The 26,497-nt window shown below is 36.8% G+C and overlaps 1 protein-coding gene across 1 annotated transcript in view; it reads left to right on the top strand.

Moving 5' to 3' along the window:
• LOC109072285 (transmembrane protein 132C-like) overlaps nt 1-26,497 on the top strand; it is a 136,077-nt gene that overhangs the window by 69,219 nt on the left and 40,361 nt on the right. The window contains exon 3 of the mRNA XM_042747705.1: nt 11,590-11,733. Coding sequence (XP_042603639.1) covers nt 11,590-11,733 — 144 coding nt within the window. The remainder of the gene's footprint in view (nt 1-11,589; nt 11,734-26,497) is intronic.

Raw genomic sequence — 26,497 nt, 5'->3', positions numbered from 1 at the left:
AGTCTGGTGAGGGCTATGAATCTGACAGCGTTAATCTCATTTCCCATTTGCTATGTTGTCATGCCCCAATACGTTTAACGAGGGTGGTAATGAAAAGAGGGGAACTAGACTCATTAATTAAATTAGCTTCCTAATCCGTGCATCTCTCCAAGTCCACTTATCACAGCTCTGATTGCCTCCAACTTTCTGGATCTCAGTCAAGCAAATGCCAGATATTGTTCATTTTGTTTCAATTTGCCTGTCCTTGCTCAGTTCCTTTATTGTGTAATTCTATTTTGCTATAGGGTGCAGGGAGGTCATTTAGGCTTGGAACAGCCTGGAAAATGTTCACCTGCAGGCAGGCGGGACTAAGTCAGGAGCAGAATGTTTAGTTTACATGGACCTCGCAGCCTGAGCCGGAGGGAAATTAGAAACGAATGGATGCAAATTTTACCCTTTTGAAGCTTTTTTTTTTTGGGTAATTCCCCCAAATCCTTTCACCTGTTTAAATGCAACCTTTAAAGTATTTTTTCAACATATACAGTGTTTTAAAATGCACAGTACATATTCTAGCCGATCTTTTTCTTGCTGTTGTAGAAAAGCTGTGCAGGAGGAGTAGTTTGTACTTTGGTAATATTCATGCACACATCCTGGGCCTGTAGACTTTACTGACATTCATATTGTTCGTTCATGAATGAATGCAAGGATTTTTACAAAATATTTGTTTTTACATGTGTGTGTGTGTGTGTGTGTATATAAATTTGTGAAAAAAATTATATTGTGTATTATAGTGTGTAATTTATATACAGTGCCATGAAAAGGATTTTGCCCCCTTCATGTTTTTTTTTTTTTTTTTTTTTACTGTTTTTGCATATTTGTCACACTTAAAAGATTCAGATCATCAAACATATTTTAATATTACGCAAAGATAATGCAAGTAAATACAAAATGCAGCTTTTAAATTATGATTTCATTGATTAAGGGAAAAAAGCTGTCCAAACCTACCTGGCCTATGTGAAAAACTAATTGCCCCCTCCTGTTTAATTAAGAATGAACTGTGATTAACCACATTATTTTAGAAAGTGGAGTTAAATTTCACTAGCTGATTACTGCCAGACTTGTTGAATCTAGAAATCACTTAAATAGAACCTGTCTGACAAAGTGAAGCATGCTTAAAGAGCAGCACATCATGCTGCGAGATTCAAGAACAGATGAGAAACAAAATAGTTGACATGTATCAGTCTGGAAAGGGTTATAAAGCCATTTCTAAAGGCTCTGTGACTCCAGCGAACCATGATCAGAGCCATTATCCACAAATGGACAAAACTTGGAACAGTGGTGAACCTTCCCAGGAGTGGCTGGCCGACCAAAATTACTTCAAGAACGCAAAGATGACTCATCTTGAAGGTCATAAAATAACCCAGAACAACATCGAAAGAACTGCAGGCCTCACTTGCCTCAATTAAGGTCAGTGTTCATGATTCAAATATAAGAAAGAGACTGGGCAAAAACAGTATCCATGGGAGAGTTCCAAGGCAAAAGCCTTTGCTGACCAAAAAGAACACAAAGGCTTGTCTCAGATTTGCTAAAAAATAAGACTTTAGGGCAATAGGGCAAAGATTCTGTGATCTGATGAGACATAAGTTGAACTTTTTGGAAGGTGTGTGTCCCGTTACATCTGGCGTAAAACCAACACAGCATTTCATAAAAAGAACATCATACCAACAGTCAAACATGGTGGTTGTAGTGTGATGGTCTGGGGCTGCTGTGCAGCTTCAGGACCTGGATGACTTGCCATAATTGATGGAACCATGACAGTTTGTGACCTCAAGCTCATGCGCACTTGGGTTATGCAGCAGGACAATGGTCCCAAACACACCAGCAAGTCCATCTCTGAATGGCTCAAGAAAAACAAAATTAAGGTTTTGTAGTGGCCAAGTCAATGCCTGGACTTAAATCCCATTGAGATGCTGTGGCATGACCTTAAACAGTCCAATCATGCTCGAAAACTCTCCAATATTGCTGAATTAAAACAATTCTGCAAAGAAAAGTGGGTCAAAATTCCTCTACAACGATGTGAAAGACTTATTGCCAGTTATTGCAAATGCTTGATTGCAATTGTTGCTGCGAAGGGTGGTACAACCACTTATTAGATTTAGGGGGCAATTACTTTTTCATGTAGTGCCAGGCAGGTTTTGACAGTTTTTTTTTCCTTAATAAATGAAATCTTTATTTCAAAACTGCATTTTGTATTTACTCGCGTTATCTTTGTGTAATAAAATTTGTTTGCTCTGAATCATTCATGTGTGAAAAATATGCAAAAAAAAAAAAAACAACAGGAAGGGGCAAAAATGTTTTCACAGCACTGTATACAGTATATAGCCTATATATACTTTCTGCTGGTGGTAAAATGTAAAGTAATTCTAGAAATTCAAATATACTGTATGTAAATATGTTAATTATTGATTATTTTTAACCTGCTAATCAGTCAATTATTAAAATTAAAATAATAAAAAAAAAGATATAATTTTTTTTCAACTGCTGAATGCATGCTTGCATGCAGCAGTCACGAGTCTTTACCGTACACCATATTTGCTAATCAACACAGATCAACCATTTTATCTATGTTGATCTGTAATGTGCGCAACTAATTTGATTCGTCTTCTGGATTGTTCAGCACTCTGTGAGCATCTTGCTTCCGTCATAGTGAGGCTGGTGAGATGGTCTCTCTTTCAAATACCTCTTTTAAAGGTCAGCTTTGTCCAGGAGCTGATCTGATACCCCTCGTTTAATCAGATAGCTGTGAGGGTTTTAAAAAATTGCTTATTCTGTTTTTTTTTTTTTACCTTTGCTGTCTCTCACTTCATTTTTCGCTCTCTATTTTCCCTCTCCCAATTAATGTTATTTCAATTATTCACTGCTTCTGTATGTTACTGTAATGCATACAGTATATCATGGTTTTGTCATTGTAAATTAGTTGTACCACTTTATCTAGGTGTCTTATAAAAGGCTGATGAATCTAAAGTGTTTCTTTTGCGCTAGCAACACCAATGTTGTCTTTGTTTAGAAAGAAAGGATTAAAAGAAGTCGCTTCAAATGGATGAATGTACATTTTTATGTCTGTTTAACTGGTAATTCTCCTGAGCAGCTATTTTTCTATGTAAAATAAAAAATCTGGTGTTGAACAAAAAAAGCTTGAATCACACCAAAAATATTTTCTTTCACATTTCTTCTCCCCCTTTGATATTGTGAGAGCAAATGTTCCTGTCAAAAGATATGAAAAATGTTACAAACTGATCTGCATTTGTGCTTTCAGCGAATGACAAGTAACTTCCTGTCCAAATATTGACATTTCCTGCCTCATTTTAGGGCAAGCTTACTGTCTTTAGCTTGTTGTCTGTTTATTGGATTGTAAACACTGATATCAACCATGTGAGCAGACACAGTGTAGGGAAAAAGCCAGTTTAAGTGGAAAACCCACTCTGAACCACTTTCAAATGCAAGGCTTGACATTTACTCTTCTGATATCATTCTTCCTTTGACGTGCGCGGATGTCTCATCATAGCTCGGGAAGATCTAAGGCTCCAGCACCTGTTGGGAATGAGTATTGGCCTTTCTTGTAAAGTATGCCCGGCTCACTGGCAGGTAATGGCTCATAGCTTGAATGGCAGGAATCTCTGAAATCAAACAGATGTCACATATGCAGCTGCAGGGAAGAGCCTGGTACATTGTGCCCGGTCTGGCACACTGGGAGACTAGCCAGTCCCCATTGGTATTGGCAAACGCTCAAGTGCCTGTCTGTCAGTCTTAGATGGGAGCTTGAGATTAGCACTCGTTCCCCTCCTTTCTGTTCAGTCAGACCATTTACCCCCTGTCTGCCATCAGGCTGGAGATCTTTATATAGGCTTCTTTTTAATTTCCTTCCCTGTTGCAGGTTATGTTAATATGCTCTTGCGTGATGTCAGCCCTCAACATCCTGTCATTAACATCGTAGCAAAACACGCCCATTAAAGATTAGATTTTAGAAGAATTTGTCAGCTTTCTACCAGATAACTATTCAAGGATTGGGTAAAATTGAGAATTTACTTGCTTTCAGTTCACACGTTGGAATTTGAATTGGAATGGCATCGAACTTAGTGAATTGCAATCCAAATAATTTCAACAAAGTTACTCTATGTAAGTAACTATGTAAGTGTAAGTTACTCTATGTAAGTAACTATAAGTAACTGTCTATTTGCTTATTTACACACTTTTTTTGACAATTTCTATTAAACAATTTAATAACATTTATATATATATATATATATATATATATATATATATATATATATATATATATATATATATATATATATATATATATATATAATATTTATGTATATTATATATTCATTCATGTTTATTTCGTGCTATAAGTAAATATGAAATAATGATCGGTTCATGTGCCACTTGAACTGAGGCAATAGAGTGATCTGTCATGACACATTAAAGAGCCACAAAATGGTATTTATTGTTCGAATTTCTTTAAAAAAAAATGTCTGTCAGCGTATTGTCAGTTTCCTCTTTGTTCAGTGATGTATTTTTCACTGTGAGAACATGATGTGTGGCGTGAGAGTGGCATGGTACTCTAGCAACAGTAACTAAGGATGGTGGGTTTTTGCAAAGGGTCAATTGCCTGTCTTTTAATAGTAAAAAGCAGTACACCATTACAGTATATACAATTTTCTGCCAAATAACACTAAAGCATTTCTATGAGTTTAATTTGATCAATTATCCCATCTTCCTCTCCCTTCACCTCCATTTATTTCCCTCTCTCTCTCCAGGTCTTTTGTGAACTACTTAACACACTGTTTGCTAATATGGCCTTTTATAGCAATTAAATGCCGATTTGGTGGTGGTGGAGTAATTGTCACCCCAGGCTATCTGTGCTGGCCTGGAACAAATGTGTGTGTGTGTATGTTTGTGTGTGCATAATGTATCATAAATGATTCCTCTCACACACAGGGGGTTTATGTGCAGCTCAGGGGGTGAAAAGACTCATGCAGGTGTTGAATCTGAGTCAATGCTATCTCTCTTCATCCGTCTTCCTACTGTAATACATGTGTAGTTTTCATAGTGCAGCTTTAGGGATGAGCATTTTGCCAAAAAGCTCTGTATTGACTCAGTCCAGCGAAACCCCTACTGCAGGACTGAATCAATCCTGATATACTGAGAATGTATACTGAGATACGTATTACTCTTTTTATACTCTTTAAAAAAAAAAAAAAAGGGGGAAGTTGTGGCTTAGTGGTTAGAGAGTTTGACTCCTAACCCTAAGATTGTCGGTTCGTGTCTCAGGCTGGCAATACCACGACTGGGGTGCCCTTGAGCAAGGCACCGAACCCTCAACTGCTCCCCGGGTGCCGCAGCATAAATGGCTGCCCACTGCTCTGGGTGTGTGTTCACGGTGTGTGTGTGTGTTCACTGCTGTGTGTGTGCACTTTGGATGGGTTAAATGCAGGGCACGAATTCTATGGGTCACCATACTTGGCTGTATGTCACGTCACATATTATTATATTGCATTTCTGGTTGCTTATTGATTGGCCATTCATGGTATTCTGTGTAATGTGATATTTATTTAATGTCTGCCCACATAATGCCATAATGGGTCAATCAGAATCATATATATATACCATCACTTAATTTGACAAATATGTATGTATATGTAAAATATGTATATGTAAAAAAGGGTGTTCCAAAAGACTTTGGTGTTTACTTTGTAGTAGGGCTGAACTCGACTAAAGATTTTTCTGGTCGACTAGCAGTCATTCATTTTAAGTGATTAGTCGACTAATCGCATGTTTATGTTAATAAACCATATAATTCAGAATAATGAGCCTTTAATTGCCTATAAAGCGCACCGGCTGAAGTAATGATCATGAATGCTTCAGGGAAAAAACAGCAAGAAATCTGCCTTAACATTATAATAATTAATTGATAAACTAGTGTTTTCTGTTTTTTTGTCTGCAATTACGAAGTCTATGCCACCGTCTCGTCATCTCCACAGTGAACGTGCACATTTCATACGGATTACATAATCTAAAAATATTTGTTTTCCATTTGAATTGGTTAATTTAAAAGTAGACTTTTTTGATAGATATATTTTTCATGTCTGTGAGGCAAGCACAGAGTTACGGTTAATTTTTGTTTTTTAACATGCTCAAGTTCATAGAGACCTAGATGGCAGAAAGCGCACCCTCTTTGCTTTCATTATTTTACAAAAGCACAACATTTTGTTGTTATTGTGAGTGCACAAAAATAAAAGTAGACCTTTCTAAGATTTAAAAGGTTTATTACTATTATCTGTACGAGTAAAAATTACACAGTATTTTAAGTTAGATGCAAATGATCGCATCGAGCCACCAATGGTTAGTCGACTATTAGGGGGCAGCCCTACTTTGTAGTAGGGCTGTACGATATGGACAAAATTTCATATCTCGATTTTCATGCCAGATATCTCGATATCGATACAATACGATCACACAGGTGTAATCAGTCTAGGCTGGTCCCTGGAGCGTACGATCAAGTGCATCACATGATCAACTGCTAAATTCAAATGTTGAATTTAGCCAGAGACAGGAGCGCTCAGAGCTGTCATATATCACAACTTTTCAGTGTTTTCAACCACATACTGTTTATTTTAGGTTTCAAACATATAAATTCACAAAAGTACTAAAAAAACAATACATTTAGAGTTTGTAAAATACACACTGTCTATGGAAGAGGTAATAATAATCCTTTCCATTATAATTCGACACGTTTTATTCATATCAGATACACATTGTGTAAGTAACTTCAATGTTTACTCTATTCTATTCCCAGTTCACCAGCCACTTACTTTTAAGTATTTCGGGAGAAGTGGATGAATTCACGTGTTGTAAACATAGAGGTTGTAAATCCAACAGATCCGATTCTCTGAACTGCGTCTGCGGCACAAACTAACACGGCGGCGCCCATCGCACATACAGCTCAACCAACGCGATCGTTATAAAGGTGTTTAAACAACAATATACTTCCACTTGCATGTATTTGACAATCGGAATATCTGATATTTCATGCCATAGCTAACACATTTGTGAATATTCTGAATAAAAAAGGAAAAATGACATAAAAGCAGATCATCATTCATTCAGCGCTGTTGCTGCTGCGGTGTGTCACGTGACAAGCAATGACGCGTCACCATGGAAACGCCGCCCCCCCTCTCACAATATAGTTCCCACGTCCCTGGTAGTGTGCGCGCGCTGGCTTTAGCGGTGCATTTAAGGGCACTCGTAAAACTGATGTTTGTTGTGACTGCCAGAGTTGTATGCAGGGCGAGCGCGGAGAGGGGAAATCTATATCGTCTATATCGTTGCTTTTTTCGATAGTAATATCTTAAAAGTTCATTTCTAGATATAGATACGATAATGATATATCGTTCAGCCCTACTTTGTAGTTATTTAAGTAAGGAGGCAGAATGATTGTTTTATATTGCGTTTACACAATAGTTCAATAAAAAGTTATTTGCATTTTAAACACTATCCTGTTCCTTTGTTTGGTTTTACTCTTATAATGGAAATGGTTATGTTTAGCTACTGTACATCAGGGCCGTTGTGCATCTTTGAGCCACACTCGTGCTGAATGATTCATTGTTTTTGAACAGATTGTTTGAGTGAATTATTCAGTGACTTATTTATGAAGACAGAACTTGAATGTCCTGAATGAATCTGCGTTATTTATTTTTTTACAAATATCAGTTGAATGAACGATTCAGTGACTTAGTCATGCAGTTGGTCACTTACAGTAATTGATTACCAAATGCATCAGCATTTGTGAACAAACTGATAAATGATTTCAATGACTCACTCAATGTTGGTCACTTACAGAATTTTGAATCAGTTGAATAAGTTCAATGACTCACTCATAATGATAGTCACTTGTTGCCACCTACTGGCATAATAATGCAACTTGTAGTAAGAGTCACTGAAAAATGGCAAGCACTAATGCACTGATTGTATAGTACTTGCCCCTCTCTCTCCATCAGATGTTCCTTCACCATTCTCAGTGGGCAACAAGGAGGATAAAACAATTAGGCTTTAACAATTCTTTGATTTAATTCAGCCGGGTCAATATAGATAACGGGCATCTGCAGGGGGAGTTCAGACCAGTTGTTTCAGCCAGTACACAGCGTTCGCTCCAACAACTGTCACGGAATGTGATTTGTGACGAATACCGGAATCATCCGAGCGTGTGCATCCCTCACTTTTATAATGTCAGAGAATCGGGAGAATTTACTCATGTTATTTTGGAGAACTGCCACAGGGTTGACAGACTGTCAGGATTTCGACAGATCTCCTCCATCTGATATTACAATCCATCTCCCTCCGTCCTCCATTTCCTGCCTCTTCAGCCATCTCGGGAGCGCTGACACTCCTATCACACTGGTAAATACTACTTTAATTGATACTCAGGTTGTTTTAGAATTAATGAGCTGGCACCCATGTGCTGATGTGAGAGAAAAGAACATCTCTCCTTAAATTGCTTTGCAGCCTTTATTGCTCTCCAGAAATCATATTAGCCAAACCAATCTCATTTAAATCTTCCATTCCCTAATTAACCCTCAACGCCTTCTCATGCTGCTCGCAACTGCACTTTTTGTACATTTTTAGATGAACTGTTAGATATTTGTGTCTCTGTGTAGAGTATATTGGATTTTTATTTTGATCAATCAGAAAACAGTTAAACTGAGAACAAAATCATCTTCATTATGTAAATGCCAAGAATTACATGAACAGATCAGATAGGACACAAATTGGCGAATTGTCTAAACAGCCTCTTCTGCATAAAATTTCAGAGCAAACACCTGCATCTTATTTATTTACCACCCGCAATGCAGTTTAACCAGACACAGTCTGCTTTGGTTTACTGCTGCTTATGTATATGAATTACGTCATTGGATGAATTCCAATTGGTATTTTTGTACTCTTGAAGGGAAGGGGATATTTTTAAAAGGGCCATTCGCTGGCCAAATTTGTCCACTTCCGGTTATGATAGAACAGCTACTTGAACAGAACTATTTAAATGGAGAAAGGCTCAACAACCCTGTATTTATTTGATTAAAAGTATGGTAAAAACAATAATATTGTGAAATATTATTACAATTTAAAATATCTGTTTTCTATTTTAATGTGTTTTAAAATGCTGATTTGGTGTTAAAGAAACATTTCTTGTTATGAATATTAAAAACAGCTGTTAAATTTTTTTATGGGACTGAATGTGAAATGTCAAAAGAACAGCATTTATTTGAAATGGAAAAAATCTCACAACAGAGGCATCATAAAATATGCTGCTTTTGCTCAAATCATGCATAAAAGGTATTTTTAAACTAGTTCAGTTAATGTGCATTCGGCAGTAGAAAATCTGCTGAAGCATCAATTTAAATGTCTATTGGCTCTCTTATTTGTAAGGCTGGACTACTATCAGTTCTTCTATCAAAAATCTGATTAGCTGTTTTAACAGTAATGTGTAATTCATTGTGAATTTTAATGCATTCATCCAAAGTGAAGCAAGTCTGTTCATAGAAGCAGCCTTTTATTCTTCGACCCAAGACATCTCTTTTGAATTTGAAAAAAAGTCCATTAATAACATTGCTTTTATAAATGCATATGTGTGTTTCTGTATTTAAGAGTGTGTAGCAGCTGTAAGCAAGTAGATATGACCCAAACACCACATAATGTTCAGAATAAACCCACAGTGATAAAACCGCTTCATGGTATAAGCAACCTGAATGATCCAGGGTCACCAGGGAATTTATAAATGTTCTGTTACAAATAATATGTTAGTAGCTGCAATATGTGGAAAAGCTACTGAGAATATTGAAGGTACATGTGCTTCAGACTTTCGCACTAGTACATAATGTACTCAAGGTAGCATTCAATTCTGTGCAGTATTCAACACTACAAGCAGACTACAAACTAAATGTTTCAGAAGTGGTGTATTTCTAAAAGTAGTCGCTGTCAGTTGAGACACATAGTGACCTTTAAATATCAAGCTAAAGGCATCAGATTTTTGTTTTTTTCTTTTTAATTATTTTAAAATATGTGTGATATCCTTGATTGGTAGATAAAAAACATTTATAAAAAAGAACAACATGACTGCAAGCTTACTTTAAAGTGTGCTTAAAAAGGAATGAGAAAAGCAAGAAAGTCAGTGGTTTATTTTTTTCTTTTTAAATTTATTTTTTTCCTCATGTTGTTTATTCAAACTATCCTCCAAGTGCATTCTTAGCATTTTTCTATGCAGGCAATTTTGTTGCCACCAGTGGAGCTTTTATAGCACATGATATGTGGTCCTGAATTGTGTTTGGCTACACAGGAAAAAAACCCAAAGCAAAACAATATGTGAAAAAATAAAAATAAAAAGCAATCGTCAGGACTGTTTCTAATTGCATTTGGTCTGGGTCTTAGCGATAACATCAATTCCATTATATTCTGCATTTGAATTGCACTGCAGCCTATCTTCAGCATCCTGTCTTTGATTGGCTGAATGCAGGTACTGGATGTTTAGAACAATGTGGGACCTGCACAGGGAAGAATGCATTGTGCCATTTTATTACCACTGTAAACAATAGGGGTATTCACCTAAATATGTTTTTTACTCACTCTCATGTCATTTCAATCCTGTATGACCCTTTTTTCTTTCATGTAACAAAAAAGAAGATATTTAAAAAATATCCTGACCTTTAACATAATAAATGATAACCGGGGTTGCTTCAAAATGACAAACCAGCACCATGTAAGTGTGTGTAAGTGTGTGTAAGTTTCAGTAATTCGGTTGATTTGGTTCACAGTGATTCGTTCATGATTTTTTTCTGTGGTCCAAGTCACAAAGAGTTGACTTGGTTATCGCTGATATGTGAATATCACATTAAATTTTAATCTGTAGTCAAACAAAGCTTTCAAATTACTTTAGAAGATTTTGAATATAGCTCCCAATTTGTATGGACTGTCATTATAATACTTATGTATGATACTTTTGTGTCCTTTTAGAATGGTGAAATCTGTAGTCCCCATTCATTGTAATTGCGGGCGACAAGTAAATTACTCAAAATTTCACCTTTTGTGTTCCATGAGAGTGAATAAGTTTTTGTGTGTGTGTGTGTGTTATTGTGTTTAGTTATTGTGTCAGTGTTAATCAATTTAATAAACTTTAAAAAATATTCCAAACAGAGATCTAACATGCACAGTTATGATTATATGTGAAGAAAGCAGAACACAATGACCTCAAAATAATTCTTAAACTGATTTAGAGGTTATACAAGAACGTCCATACCCTACAATGTATTACATGAGCTGTTAGTCTCTCGTTGTATGTATAATGCATGAGGCAAACAACTGCAATCTGTTCAAGAACAAGAAACACTTTTTGTGAATCATTCAGTATCCATGAGGAGTGTCTTGGAAAATGACAACGCAAACCTGTTGTTTATTTTTTAAATAAAAGTATTATGATGATCATTAATGTTTCTTTAATTAAACTATGTAATGCACAAAAAATACACTACATAATGCATGGTCATTTGTTTCCAACAGGGTCAAGTTGAAGGATGGTGTGGCGTTTTTGGGAGCGAGGGCCACCAACCCTGTTCAGTGGACAGTTAGTCAAGACGTCAGGAGCGAGGGACACAGAGTGGTCACTCTGCACTGTCGCAGAAAGGAAGCCAACTTCGGAAAAAGGTCAGTAACTGTTCAATCTGTCCGTTCTATTAACACATTTATTAACAAAGGGGAATTCTGAATCTAGAGACTACTGGTATCAAAGGCGTTATCATCAGAAGGCTGCTGGTTACTTGAATGACGAAGAAGTTCAAAGTTTAAGATTGAAGCTTAAGGCAAAAACACTGCAAACCAAAAAGTTTTTTCCTCACTTGCTCACAATTCTGTTCTCTTTGTAAAGTTTCGACTAACGAAGATCCAAATGCATGCACATATACAGTGACCTGCACCATACAGCCCTTTGGCCTTTAGCCCTCAAATATAAGCATCTCTGCCTAATGACTATTCTTCTAAACTCTTCTGCTTGTTTCATATACAGGCCCTCTGGTACTGACAGCATGTTTTTTTCAGAGTGCAGCATTATATTATGAAGTGCTAGGAAGTTACTTCACTACATTTCTCAGAAGCACTGCAGTACTTCAAATTGTTTCAAACATCCAACTTTTCCTGTAACAAGCTACCTTAACTTTATAGATACTTTAAGCTATTTTTTTTGTCATTTGTATTCATGTGATTCATTTGAGTCATTTATTGGTACTGAAATGCTGTTCGTACTACACCTTTGACTTTATTATGTAAATTAGGGTGTTTCGTCAGTTGTATTTAGTGTAAATGTATCTGCTTAAAGAGATAGCTCACCCACAATTGAAAATTCTGTCATCAATTACTCACCCTCATGTTGTTCCAAACCCACAGGATTTTTGTTCACCTTTGTAAGCAACGCATTGTGATGAACAGATTAATATTGATTAACACACATAGAGCACATCAAATAGACTATAAACTGAAGCTCAAAAGTGCATCTTTGATGCACAAAAACCAACGGGGTGTTTTTTTTGTGCGTCAAGCAAATACAATTCCACTTCCGTTGACCATATTTAATGTACTGCATGCACGCATGTTGATCAGTGTTTATTAATGTTGTGAATAAAAGCCTAAATTAAATCTGTTCATCATATAAAGTGATCACATCTCTTCACAAGATTTGAATTAAACCCATCAATTCATATGGATTTGTTTTACTTTATGCAAGTTTTAGTGTAATGGACACAAATGTCTCAGGTTTCATTAAATATATGAATGACAGTGATTTTTGTGTGAACTGACCCTTTAGGTTTAGTTCCTTGCTGTCTGTTTAACTGAGATAGAAAAAAGAGATGCAAAAATAAATAATATATAATGGAATAGTTTTATATTTATTCTTTCCAAGTGCTGATATTAAACCCAGATCATTTAGTTTGTTTGGTTGTTTTAGCTTTTTCTGTTATGCAAAGTCTATGGTTTATATTCATATTCTTGGTTCAGAGTTTCAACCTGTTTTTTTTTCTCTCATTTCAAAAATGGTGTTAGATTACATTTTCTGGCTGGAAATTATTATATTATAATCACTCTGCATTCCTCCACTCACACAAAGAGATTAGAAAGGCATTGACTGACAGCTGTGCTCTCAGCCTTTATAGGTCCCTCAGCTCTCTCAGCACCTCTCTTTGGTGCCATCTGCATATGTAAATGAATCTCACAAACACGCCCCATTCCAACCCCTGATCAAAAAAAAAGAGAAACTCCGTTTTCAGTGCCCAAATGTGACAGGGATAAAAAAACAAAAACAAAAAACATCTATGTTATTTAAGTCTGAATCATCTCGCTTTACTTTTTTCCTATCAGACTGCAAATACATTACTTTCAGATGTGTCAGTTCATATAATGGCCACACAATGTGGGGTGGTAAGCGGTATCGACAGAGTACTGAGCTTTCATGCACTCATTTTCAGCCTAAAGAGAAAAATGATGAACATTAACAGAATTTTCTTTCCTCGCCTGTAGAGTTTTATATAAATCATATTCCAATAACGTACAGTTATTTGATTATGGTCGCTCATTGAAATTCCTATTCCACCTAATGTGTGGGTTTTTCAAGAAGATATTCTTGTTACTCTGACATGCTTTACCTAATTGTAATTTTTATCCTGGGCAACTGAAAAAATTACATTTTGGGTTTACAGGGGCTTTTAAAGTTTTATGATTCGTGCACAAGGGAGCTGTAGTTTACAACAGCTTCAAAAGCACTTACCAAAATCTCTTTGACCTCTGGAAATCTTAAAATATATCCACCAAAATTGAAATAAAACTTACTTCTCGACAGAAAAACAGTCAAAATATTCCTTTAAACTGGCACCTTTACTTAAGAGCTTCTGGGTTTCAAACCCTTACAAAATTTACTGGCTTACTGAGAGTATGGGAGGTGTAGCATCTGCTTAGGATCATGTACGATCGTTTGGACTTTATGTCTTAGAAATTAATTTTTAGCCTTTTGACATTTGCATCTAAATTACAGAATCTGGCCCCATAGTTTACAGTTATATGGGCGCTATAAATGGCCAATGTTTACCCCCATTATCCAGAAGATGCTGAACAGATCAACTCTCTGGACTCTCCATCGAACTTCAAACACATTCCAGGAGGAGCCAATGACCCCTGTGCCAGGCACCAATGGCCTGACTAGACCAGTGGTCTGTCTCAACAATTTCAAAACACATCACACACACATAAATACATTTTCTTTATTTTAGACTATAATCAATCAATTACAAATGCATCTGGTATATGCACGTGTTGTCTGTATGTTTCCCTATTACATTATTCTAGTTACCACTGTTTATTGGATTAGTTAAGCTCTAAATGCTAATATTCAGGTGTATGAATGTATCTCTGGTTTAATATATTGTAGATGTTTCAAAATGATCTGTTCTCTATTCCTCAAACCTTGATGTACTCTATGTGATCGTGAAATGCATCATACTATTTGTACCATATTTTGGGTAAAACTACACGAACCACACAAAACCTCCACAAAGCATGCAAATGAGGTGTCACTGGGACAAAGAAACACTTTCCTGCTGAAACTATACGCCTTGTTACTGGTCAATCTAACCAAAATGGGAGTTAGAGAGAAACCAGATAAAACCTCTCCCACACCCAAAAAGTGGGCTTTCTCTTCACGTGCAGTTCCTTGGAAACCCTTGGGAAACCCCGCGACTCCCCTTCCGGGGGAGTCCGATCTTCTGGCAGTTTCAGCAACTTTGTTGCTTCACTTCGGAGCAGTCAACCCATGGATGAAACGACAACATTTTTACTCCTAACAGGATTTCAACAGGAATCTACGCATTATACATGCACCAGGACAATTTAGTCAGCACCTACAGAACCAATGCAAGTAACCGCTTGTTAACTACTTAGTTGTGCTTCTAGGCTGACCCCTTTTAATTAAGGTGATGTGATTCTTTGATGGTTCTTAACAGGTTGTGATTAGTTGATGAGTAAATACTAATATTACTCTCTTGCGCGTGCTACCTCGCTCTACAGTGTGCGCCCTCTTTCTCTCTCTCTCTCTCTCTCTCTCTACAGTGTGCTCTCTCTCGTGCTCTCTCTCTCTACAGTGCACTCTCTCTCTCTCTCTCTCTTTCTATCCATGCCTTCCTTGTGTTGGCATCTATGTTTATTGTGTGTATGTTTGTGTCTAGTCAGATGTTGCATGTTCCCCTGTAGTGTAGTTTAATAAACATCCATATGTATTCACACTTGGTTGTCTGTGTTTGCTGCTCACAGGACGAGGTCACTTTAACGTTCCAGTTTTGTTACATGCTCTGGGAGCAATGTATTAATAGTAAAATAATTTTTTTCGTGGCCAGAGAAATAATTTTACTTAGAGTCAGTAAACGATTAACACTGTCCATCCTGCGGACGAACAAATCATTTTATTGTACTATTAATGCTATAATACAAGTAATTCCTGAAGATTAATATAATTAATAATAAGCAATTATGATTAATTATGTTCATCTCACTTTCAGCTAAAATTTGCTACAGAGGTAAGGTTGCTTTCCCTATGTTTGTCATCAGTTCTTTTACTTTAGAGGTCAGGAGATGATAATGAGAAAGGTGCTAGCTCCAGTCCACAAGGGGCAGATTGGTAATGAGTTATTATACAACCTCTTTGATTTCTCATGCTCTGCACTACATCACTAATAAGTCCTTATGCATTATACTTTTTCACTCTGACAAAGGTTGATTTTATAATTTTTCTACATAATGTGTGCCTGAACTAATGTTTCCTTTGCAAAGTTAGAAAGTAGCTCCATTCCAAAACCAAGTTAGCTGCCTTGTTGTCTATACCTACATAGGCAGCTACCTTTTAAGTCAGCTTTTTAAATGAAATGTAACCTAATATGTGACTAATTTAAAATGTTCTCCATAGCCAGGAACTCAGTAAAACACAGTCAATGTTCGCATGAAGCACACAAGAAACATGACTCTCAAATGATTACGGTTTATGTTAGCATTTTGCTAAGCTTATACAGTACTGTGAAAACTAATAGCACAACTGCTGGAAAAAAACAGCTAAATCCAGCCTTTGCTGGTTGGCTGGTCTGAACTAGTTTAAGCTGGACATAGCTGGTTTAGGCCAGTCAGTCTCTTCAGCTAATTTTGTGGTCAACACCCCTTTAAAACCAGCCTGCTAAACCAGCTATGACCAGGCTAGAAGACCAGCTAAAAGCAGCAACCTGCTTATTATTATACATTGGCTACTATAATCCATTTGAGTCAAATTTGGATGATTTCAAGAGATGTTTAATATGTTTGAAATATATAAACAAAGGACAGGACACTGTCATTTTGTAGGGACTGCAAAATGTGGTCTTGGCAGCTCACTGCTATGGTTTGGAACAGAGTATGTAAATGTATTCAAATTTTAAATATATTAAAAGTGTTTTACATTTATTCGTTTAGTAGGCGCTTTTATTCAAAGCGATTTACAAATGAGAAACATCAATATTAGTTTTGGTTTGACACCAAATAAGTTATTTTAGTACTGGAGTTTAAAATGACTCCACTGTTCTACAATTTAATTAGAATATAAAGTTCTTGTTATGATTTAGTCCATTTGTAAGAATTTGCAATCAGTCACTGTGTAGGTGATAATTGAAGCAGTGGTAAACCAGTATTTTGGGCTGCTTAATTAAAGCACTACAGGACAAATGGTAGAATTAGCCATTTTGCAATTGAACGCTTGCAGTGCCGGGCATGACAAACTACCAAAGCCTCTGATGACTCAGTTGAGAGCAATTATACTGGAGCATGTCTCAGATAAAGATGTGAAGTTGATAGTCGTCTGAAGCTGAAAATGATTAAGAAGAAAGAAGAAAGAAATGATGTCAGTTTCTTCAGGGAATATTACAAGTCCTCAAGATGTCTCTGTCAGGCAAAGCAGCACTGCAATGTTTGAATGTGTACATTGTCAAATCAAAGTAGAGAACCTACAGATCTGAGCTGTTATGGCTGCACTTGCTGTCTTCTTGCTTTCTTTAACCTTCATGTTCTGCTGATGATTTGCATGCTTTTTTATGATTGGGGTGCCAGAGACCCCAGTGTGTATCAGTAATTTTGAAAGCAACCTATAGATAAGATAGATCTGAAACCCCTATTAAAATTACTGAAACAAAATAAATAAATAAATAAATAATAAGCATAAGCTAGCCTCAATCGGTTTCCTGGTCTCTTGACCTCTGATTTGCAGGTTTTAGAGGAATTTTAGTTAGGTTAGTTTAACATCATCTTGACCAGGCTAGGTCCAGTAAACCAGCTCGTTTAACCATCTAGGTCCAGTAAAGCAGCTCGTTTAACCAGTTTATATATATTTTTTTGTTCTGTTTCTTTCTATTTGCCCATCTTCTGTCTCTCCACTCAGCTTGACTGAGGATGATTTTTTTTCTTTTCATATTCCTCTCAAACGGTGTGTGAAATGAGAGGATCAGTTACTCCTGGAAGGAACAGATGTGCTTCCAATGAATTCCTCATGCAGAATCCGCAGCCCTGCCCTATTCAGAAAGTAACAAGCTCTACTCACCCTACTAGAACGATATGGCAAAACTTAACCAAATGTCTTTATAAAAGGCTCTCTTTGCCAGTGAAGAACATGTCAAATTTTTTAAGCCAAAGTACTCTGTTTTGGTGCAGAATTTCAGTTTGCTGGCTCATGTTTCCATGGGTAAAAAGGCTGTAATTGGGCCTTGAGTGCCGTGTCTGGCCACGTTGCTCGCTGTTTTGTGCCGGTATTGATTTAGCAGTGGGAACGCCACTTACTGAGGTGCTTGAAGCGGCACAGCAAGCCGTCTAATCCTGGGGTTGGGACTCTGCTCAATGGGGCAGGCTATAATCCCCCATACCATCAGTGGCACGGAGAGCCAGGGATGATTCCCAGCATAAAAACGAACACGATACTCTTTCATCAACTTATTTATTCTTTTCATTGGAGCAGCACAGCGGGGATTAGATTGAGCCATCTTGTCTTTTGTTTTGAGTTTGTCCTTTCTTCTCTCAGCCTGCCGCTGGATCGATGAAGAGGTGGAGTCTCAGGTGAACAGACTGAAGCTCGCTGCTCTCAACTTTCTCTTTCTTTCCTTGTCGGATGCACTACGCGCTCATCAAAGCATGGTTGACAGGACAGGCCTGTTTTAATGTCTGTTCCTGCACAACTTTTAATGATTTCTCCTTTGTTTTTTTATAAAGGCTGTGGAAGAAAGCTATACGTTAGCAGTCCCATTAATCTCAGTGACAGTTGTTCAGCTGCTGCTGAGATAAATATGAGATTATTCATATATGTGCTATTGTTCAGAGGTTTGGGGTCGGTAAGTTTTTTTATGTTCATGAAATGTTTCTCTCTTATTCTTACCAAAGCTACATTTATTTGATAATAAATGGTAAACAGTAATATTTGGAATTGTTATTACAGTTTACAACTTCTTTATTTGAATATATTTTAAAACATAATTTATTTCTGTGATGGCAAAGCTTTCTTATTATTATCAGCTGTTCTGCTTAATATTTTTGTGGAAACTGTCATGCTATTTTTTTCAGGAATCTTTGAATAGAAAGCTCAGGAGAACAGCATTTATTTGAAATAGAAATATTTAGCAAATTTACAAATATCTGTATTGTCACTTTTGATCAATTTAAGACATCCTTGATGAATAAAATAATTAATCTAAAAAATACTTATGGAGGTGTGTATGATCAATATATTAAATGTGTATCCATATATTAATGTGTAAGTCATAATCTTTCCATGGCAGCACATTAAAACACAGATAATGAACAATTTAAGCATAAAGAATTTCATGTTAAATGTTTACTTTTAAATTAATATTTAAAACAGTTTATAGTTTATAACAGTTAATAATTTAGCACTTTCTTTTGCAATCCTCATGGAAGCCATGCGGATTGCAAAAGCTGATTCCGAATCATCAGTTCTTATTCTGCTGGATCCATCTGCTGCTTTTGACACTGTCAATCATCAGATCCTCTCATCACTGGGCAAAACAAGGATTCCACTTCGATGGTTTGAATCCTATATCACTGTAAGGTCTTTCAGGGTGGCCTGAGGAGGGGAGGTATCCAAAGCACATCAACTGGTCACTGGGGTTCCTCAGGGATCAGTTCTTGGACCCCTCCTCTTCTCCATATACACTACATCAATGGGTCCCATCATATAGGCACATGGCTTCTACTACCATTGCTATGCTGATGACACACAGCTTTATCTCTTATTTCAACCAGATGAACCAACAGTAGCTGCACAGATCCCAGGCTACCTTGCAGACATCTCGGCATGAATGAAAGAACATCACCTACAGCTCAACCTGACAAAAAAATTTCTTGTCTTTCCTGCCACTCCAGTTCTACAGCATGATTTCACCATCCAGCTAGGTTCTTCTACAATTACCCCATCAACTTCAGTCAGAAATCTTTTGGTGTAAACTTTGATGACAACCTGACCTTCAAAGACCACATTGAAAAGATTGCTCGATCTTGTGGGTTTGCATTGCAGAACTTTAGAAAGATCAGGCCCTTTCTAATGGAGCATGCTGCACAACTTCTTGTCCAGGCCCTTGTAATTTCTAGGCTGGACTACTGCAATGCTCTTCTGGCTGGACTTCCATCATGCACAGTCAAACCTTTACAAATGATTCAGAATGCAGGGGCATGACTGGTCTTCAACAAGCCCAAAAGAGTCCATGTTACACCTCTCTATATCTCTCTGCACTGGCTAACGGTTGCGACTTGGATCAAGTTGAAGACATTGATGCTTGCATATAGAACAGCCTCAGGCTCAGCACCCGCCTACTTCCACTCACTATTACGAATCTACAACCCCTCCAGAAGTCTGAGATCCGCTAGTGAGCGACGCCTCGTGGTACCATCACAGAGAGGCTCAAAATCACTTTCCAGAATATTCTTGTTCTCCATTCCTGGCTGTTGGAATGATCTTCCCACCCCATCCCACCCTATGCTGAATCCCTGACAATTTTCAAGTGACAGCTGAAAACTCATCTCTTTCGACGCTAACTGACTTCATCCTAAATTTAAAAAAAAAAAAACTGTCTTTCTCTTTATTTATTCCTTCCCTTTCTAGCTTGTACTTATTTGAACAATGCTTGAAACTTGGTATTATGAACACTTCCTGTGTCTGTTTGCCTCTTTAAGAAGAATTGCTTTCTCTATTCCCCAATTGTAAGTCACTTTGGATAAAAACATCTGCAAAATGACAAAATATAAACTTTCTAATGATTTAAAATTTAATTTCTTTGTCTAAAATTACATTAAATTAATTAATTACATTAAATGTAAAAGTAAAATTGACTAAGATTAATTGATATGACAATATTTAACTAATTTAAAAATTAATTTTTTCATTAAAAAACAAAAACTATGATTAAAACATCTATAATTATACAGGTGCATCTCAATAAATTACAATGTTGTGGAAAAGTTCATTTATTTCAGTAATTCAACTCAAATTCAATGCACACAGACTGAAGTAGTTTAAGTCTTTGGTTCTTTTATTTGTGATGATTTTGGCTCAAATTTAACAAAAACCAAAATTAGAATACTTCATAAGACCAATAAAAAAACAAAACAAAATAAAAACGTTGTTGGCCTTCTGGAAAGTATGTTCATTTACTGTACATGTACTCAATACTTGGTAGGGGCTCCTTTTGCATTAATTACTGTCTCAATTCAGCGTGGCAGTGAGGTGATCAGTTTGTGGCACTGCTGAGGTGGTATGGATATCATCTGCATTTTTTGGTCTCTTGTTTCTTATTTTCCTTTTGACAATACCCCATAGATTCTCTATGGGGTTCAGGTCTGGTGAGTTTGCTGGCCAGTCAAGCACACCAACACCATGGCCATTTAACCAACTTTTGGTGCTTTTGGCAGTGTGGGCGGGTCCAAATCCTGCTGGAAAATGAAATCAGCATCTTGAAAAAGCTGGTCAGCAGAAGGAAGCATGAAGTGCTCCAAAATGTCTTGGTAAACAGGTGCAGTGACTTTGGTTTTCAAAAAACACAATGGACCAACACCAGCAGATGACATTGCACCCCAAATCATCACAGAGAATCTGGAAACTTAACACTGGACTTCAAGAAACTTGGGCTATGAGCTTCTCCACCCTTCCTCCAGACTCTATGACCTTGGTTTCCAAATGAAATACAAAACTTGCTCTCATCTGAAAAGAGGACTTTGGACCACTAGGCAACAGTCCAGTTCTTCTCCTTAGCCCAGGTAAGATGCCTCTGATGTTCTCTGTGGTTCAGGAGTGGCTTAACAAGAGAAATACGACAACTGTAGCCAAATTCCTTGACACGTCTGTGTGTGGTGGCTCTTGATGCCTTGACCCCAGCCTAAGTCCATTCCTTGTGAAGTTCACTCAAATTCTTGAATCGATTTTGCTTGACAATCCTCATAAGGCTCTTCTCTCTGTTGGTTGTGCATCTTTTTCTTCCACACTTTTTCCTTCCACTCAACTTTCTGTTAACATGCTTGGATACAGCACTCTGTGAACAGCCAGCTTCTTTGGCAATGAATGTTCTGGCTTACCATCCTTGTGAAGGGTGTCAGTGATTGTCTTCTGGACAACTGTCAGATCAGCCGTCTTCCCCATGATTGTGTAGCCTAGTGAACCAAACTAGGGGCCATTTTGTAAGCTCAGGAAACCTTTGCACGTGTTTTGAGTTGATTAGCTGATTGGCATGTCACCATATTCTTATTTGTTGAGAATTGGTGGGTTTTTGTTAAATGTGAGCCAAAATCATCACAATTAAAATAACCAAAGATTTAAACTACTTCAGTCTGTGTGCATTGAATTTATTTAATAAACGAGTTTCACAATTTGAGTTGAATTACTGAAATAAATGAACTTTTCCACGACATTCTAATTTATTGAGATGCACCTGTATATGATTGATATATTTGATTGATTGATTTATTCCATCAGATTTAGTGGCCATCAGTGGAAAAAGATGCTTTTTTTTCAGCCAGCAAAAGCTATAGTTAAACCATGCTAACTACCCAAACCTTGACTCTCTGAGTAAAGTTGCTGTCCCTTTCTTCTTCTTCTCCTTGTTATTGTTATGTTGTTGTTTTTCTTCTCCTCCTTTTTCTTCTTCTTTAAGGTTTATACAACTTGCTTCCCCTCCATGCTGCCGCCAAATGCAATTGATTGCCTGTGCACTTCACTCACAGGGAAGATGTTCAACACCTTAAAGACATCAGACATAGTTTGGCTTGAATGCAAACTACACCCTTTCCCCCGAGGTGTTGGATTTAAATTCGAAACATGCTTGTCAGCATCCATCTGTCAGACGCCTGCCTCTGTTTAGATAAGAAATCTCGAACTCGCTGAATTCGTGATGAGGGACAGTGAAAGAAAGATGTATGCAGGAACAAACACGTACCCATCAGCCATTCACAAGGCAAGGGTATTTTAATGAAAGAATCAGGCTTCTTCATACAAAGCCAATCACACTAAACAGTTTCTGAATAAATATAAGGCTGTGCGGTGATTTCAAAAGCAGCTCCTCTGGTTGCTGCTGGCCTCTTCTCTGGCTGATTTCATTAATGCGGTGCTGATCCAGAGTTGACCCTGATGTGACCTCGCCTCTCACCCTCTGTCTTTCTACCTCATTAATGTGCCAAGGACACTAGTGAAGTTCCTCTCTCCTCATGCGTGCACACACACAGTCTCTTATGTTGCTGGCTCTTTGTCAGAAGCATCACTCCACAGGTCAGTGCACTATTGAGCTCTGTTAGTATCTGCTTGTAACAAACTCTCTCATTGCGATGTCAGAAACCCCAGTCACATAAAGGGCAACAAGGACAAGTATAAATTGTTTCTGATATAGCTGCGTTTTGGTCGGAAACGTATCTGTGCTTTAGAATGAATCTTTTAGGTCAGCAAATCATTCTTGTGCACATACTTTTGAAGTCAAGTAGGTTTATAACACCTGCAGAAAGCTATTTGAGCAAAACAATTTAAAGGATTTAGTCAGAAGACTGTTTAGTTTAGATGTAATGTTACTGACTCAGTGGACAGAATCAAATTATTTGAGACACCGGAATGAATCGAAATCTCCACTACTATGGTCTGACACCCATACAATGTCATGCTTGTCTTTGATACAGTATAAAAAATGTTTAGTGCATTTTTGTTAGTTTATAACATGTCTCTGTTGTGCATCCCTGGTGACACAGACATATTTTTCTGGATTCTTGACAGTTTTAGTCTTCAGGGAAACTTCTAGCACTTGGAACATTTCCCAGTACATATTTTATCCATGTTACCTAATATACGAGGCGTTCTAAAGAGGTCATATCATATTGAATCATAGTTTTATTGATCTATGAGTTAAATAGGTCATGGAGCTACTATGAAAACACTGTAATTTTTGGAACTTAAAACTCCCTTTTCCAGCTACACCATTTCTATATTATATTATATTATATTATATTATATTATATTATATTATATTATATTATATTATATTATATTATATTATATTATATTATATTATATTATATACTTTATTACAATTTAAAATTTCAATTTTTAAATATAACATTTTTATATATTTTAAAATCTAATTTATTCCTATGATGGTAAAGCTGAATATAGCAACCATTACTCCAGTCTTCAATGTCACATAATCCTTAAGAAATCAATCTAACATGTTGATTTGTGCTCAAAAATGTTTATAAGTATTATCACTTTTTCTTAATATTTTTGTAGAAACTGTAATAATTTTTTTTCTCAGAATTCTTATATTTAATAGAAAGTTCAATAAACAGCATTTATTTGAAACAGATTTTTTTAATAACATTATAAAAGTCTTTACTGTCACTTTTGAACTCTTTAATGCGTCCTTTCTGAAAAATGCACTGGCAAGGCACTGGTAAGATTCAAACATTCATCTTCCATATGAACATGTCAACCTAAATGGAGCCATGGCTTATTGGTAAACACACATGCTTTAGGTACATTTCTTCTTTATTTTCCAAATTGCCAGTGTGTGTTGTTATTGTTTCACTCTGATATAAAAGTTCTTTATTAGAAGAAGGATCATCACCGTTGACATTGAATTCCTGCAACCCGAAGTGCCCCAAGCGCGTCTGAAGTCGAATGCCCTTTAAGAACAGACGGGTCTTATTTCTCTCTCCCAATGGGGCCTCTGTGTGTATCTATGTTTATGATAGAATACAGAGACCGAGGCACTTCTACAGTAGTTGGTGTTAGTGATATGAAGTGCTGCAGGATGGTTCGGATTAAATTGCCACCCTGGATTTGTACACTACGTCTTATCACATGAGGCCAGCCTGGCCTCACTGACAACCCTCTTTACTGTCTCCAGGCTCTCCGCTGGCAGAGCAGCAACCAACCCCGGTGTTTCTTTGCCCGATAAAGCTAGAGAGGGGCAGACGCTTTGGAGTGAGAGAGCTGGTTTAGAAATAAGGATGGGAAGGAGATTTCAGATTCGGCCAACATCCCTGTGGAAAGAGGGAGAGGATTGCGAAGAAATTAGCCGTTATCCTCCATATCGATTAAGGTTTGTGGGGGCTTGGTTGAGGAGCCAATATAAATCATGGTAAGCGATTTAGACCGTTCCATTATGTTAAGGGGTGGGAGGGCCATTTTCTGTTTTTCATTAATGATGACAGAGCCTGTAAATACATTTTCCCCTGTTTTTAATTTATTCCAAGGCCGCGTGCCCGGCAACCGTTACGGCTCGTTTATGATTACATAACTGCTCAAGGCCATGCAAGGCATTTAAGATTCATATGCCACTCACTCAAATTAAATAACGCATGATCGATGCTTTAAATCCATCCAATGATTGCGTGCATGTTGCCATGCTTTACAAATCCCCTTTTTAAGTGAGGATGAGTGCTTGTCATCTCAGCATTAGTGTGTGTAGGTATGGATATAAATAACACAAGGATGGTTGCAGAAGGCAAGGGCAGAAGCCAGATTACAGAGAATTAATATGTAAATACATATTGGTAATTAGTTTGTTGTGTGCATGTACGAATGTTCAGAAGAGCGGTCTTTCCCAGTGACTTGTGTTGAACTTCTGAAATGACTAGGCAATGTTCTCTCTCTGGGTTTAGGTTCTTCTAATTTGGTGTTTACATACTTTCACAGAGTTTCTCAGAGTTAAAGGCATATTAAATGAAATTTCTTTCACACTTGGGACTATGAACAACCAGCAAATACTACAATATTTATATTAGAAGTTATATATACATGCAATTTATTAAAACCTGGTTACGTCAAAATGTTTTTAAACATTATCTGTCTGTCTGTCTATCTATCTATTGTTTTATCATCCTGTTATTCTATTGTTCTATGTATTGTTCTATCGATGTCTGTCTGACATTCTATCTGTCACTCTACCTATCATTCTATCTACTGTTTTATATCTGTAATATTTTGTTTATAAAATGTTTATCTAAACTTTCACACAATGTTTTTAACAAAGGTTTTGTTAAGCCAACATAAAAATTTCTTGACAAACTTTGCTTTTCTAGTTATTATACTTATATACTTATATACTTGTGTGTATGTGAATATATATATATATATATGTATATATATATATATATATATATATATATATATATATATATATATATATATATATTTAACTTATTTCAAAAATATAAATACAGGTGCATCTCAAAAATTAGGATATCATGAAAAAGTTATTTTTTGTAACTTATTTCAAAAAGTGAAACTTTTTAAAATATTCTATATTCATTAAATGTAAAGTAAAACATTTCAAAAGTTTTTTTTTGTTTTAATTTTGATGATTAGAACTTATAGCTCATAAGAGTCAAAAAGCCAGTATCTCAAAATATTAGAATATTTACATTTGAGTTTCATTAAATGACAGTCCCTACAATATAAATTCCGAGTATCTCTTGATCTTCGAAACCACAATAATGGGGAATACTGCTTACTTGGCAATAGTCCAGAAGATGATTGTTGACACCCTCCACAAAGAGGGTAAGTCACAGAAGGTCATTACTGAAAGGGGTGGCTGTTCACAGAGTGCTGTATCAAAGCATATTAAATTCAAAGTTGACTGGAAGGAAGAAATTGGGAAGGAAAAGGTGCACAAGCAACAGGGATGACAGCAAGCTTGAGGATACTGTCAAACAAAGCCGATTCTAACACTTGAGAGAACTTCACAAGGAGTGGACTGAAGCTGGAGTCAGTACATCAGGTGTCACCACGCTCAGATATCTTTAGGAAAAAGGCTACCACTTCTGAAACAGAAACAACGTCAGAAGCATCTTACCTGGGCTAAAGAGAAAAAGAACTGGACTGTTG

The sequence above is a fragment of the Cyprinus carpio genome, chromosome B21 (genome assembly GCF_018340385.1).
Source record: "Cyprinus carpio isolate SPL01 chromosome B21, ASM1834038v1, whole genome shotgun sequence".
Classification (NCBI taxonomy): domain Eukaryota; kingdom Metazoa; phylum Chordata; class Actinopteri; order Cypriniformes; family Cyprinidae; genus Cyprinus; species Cyprinus carpio.
The sequence above is the reverse complement of the archived record's forward strand: the minus strand, read 5'-3'. Positions and strand labels throughout refer to the sequence as shown.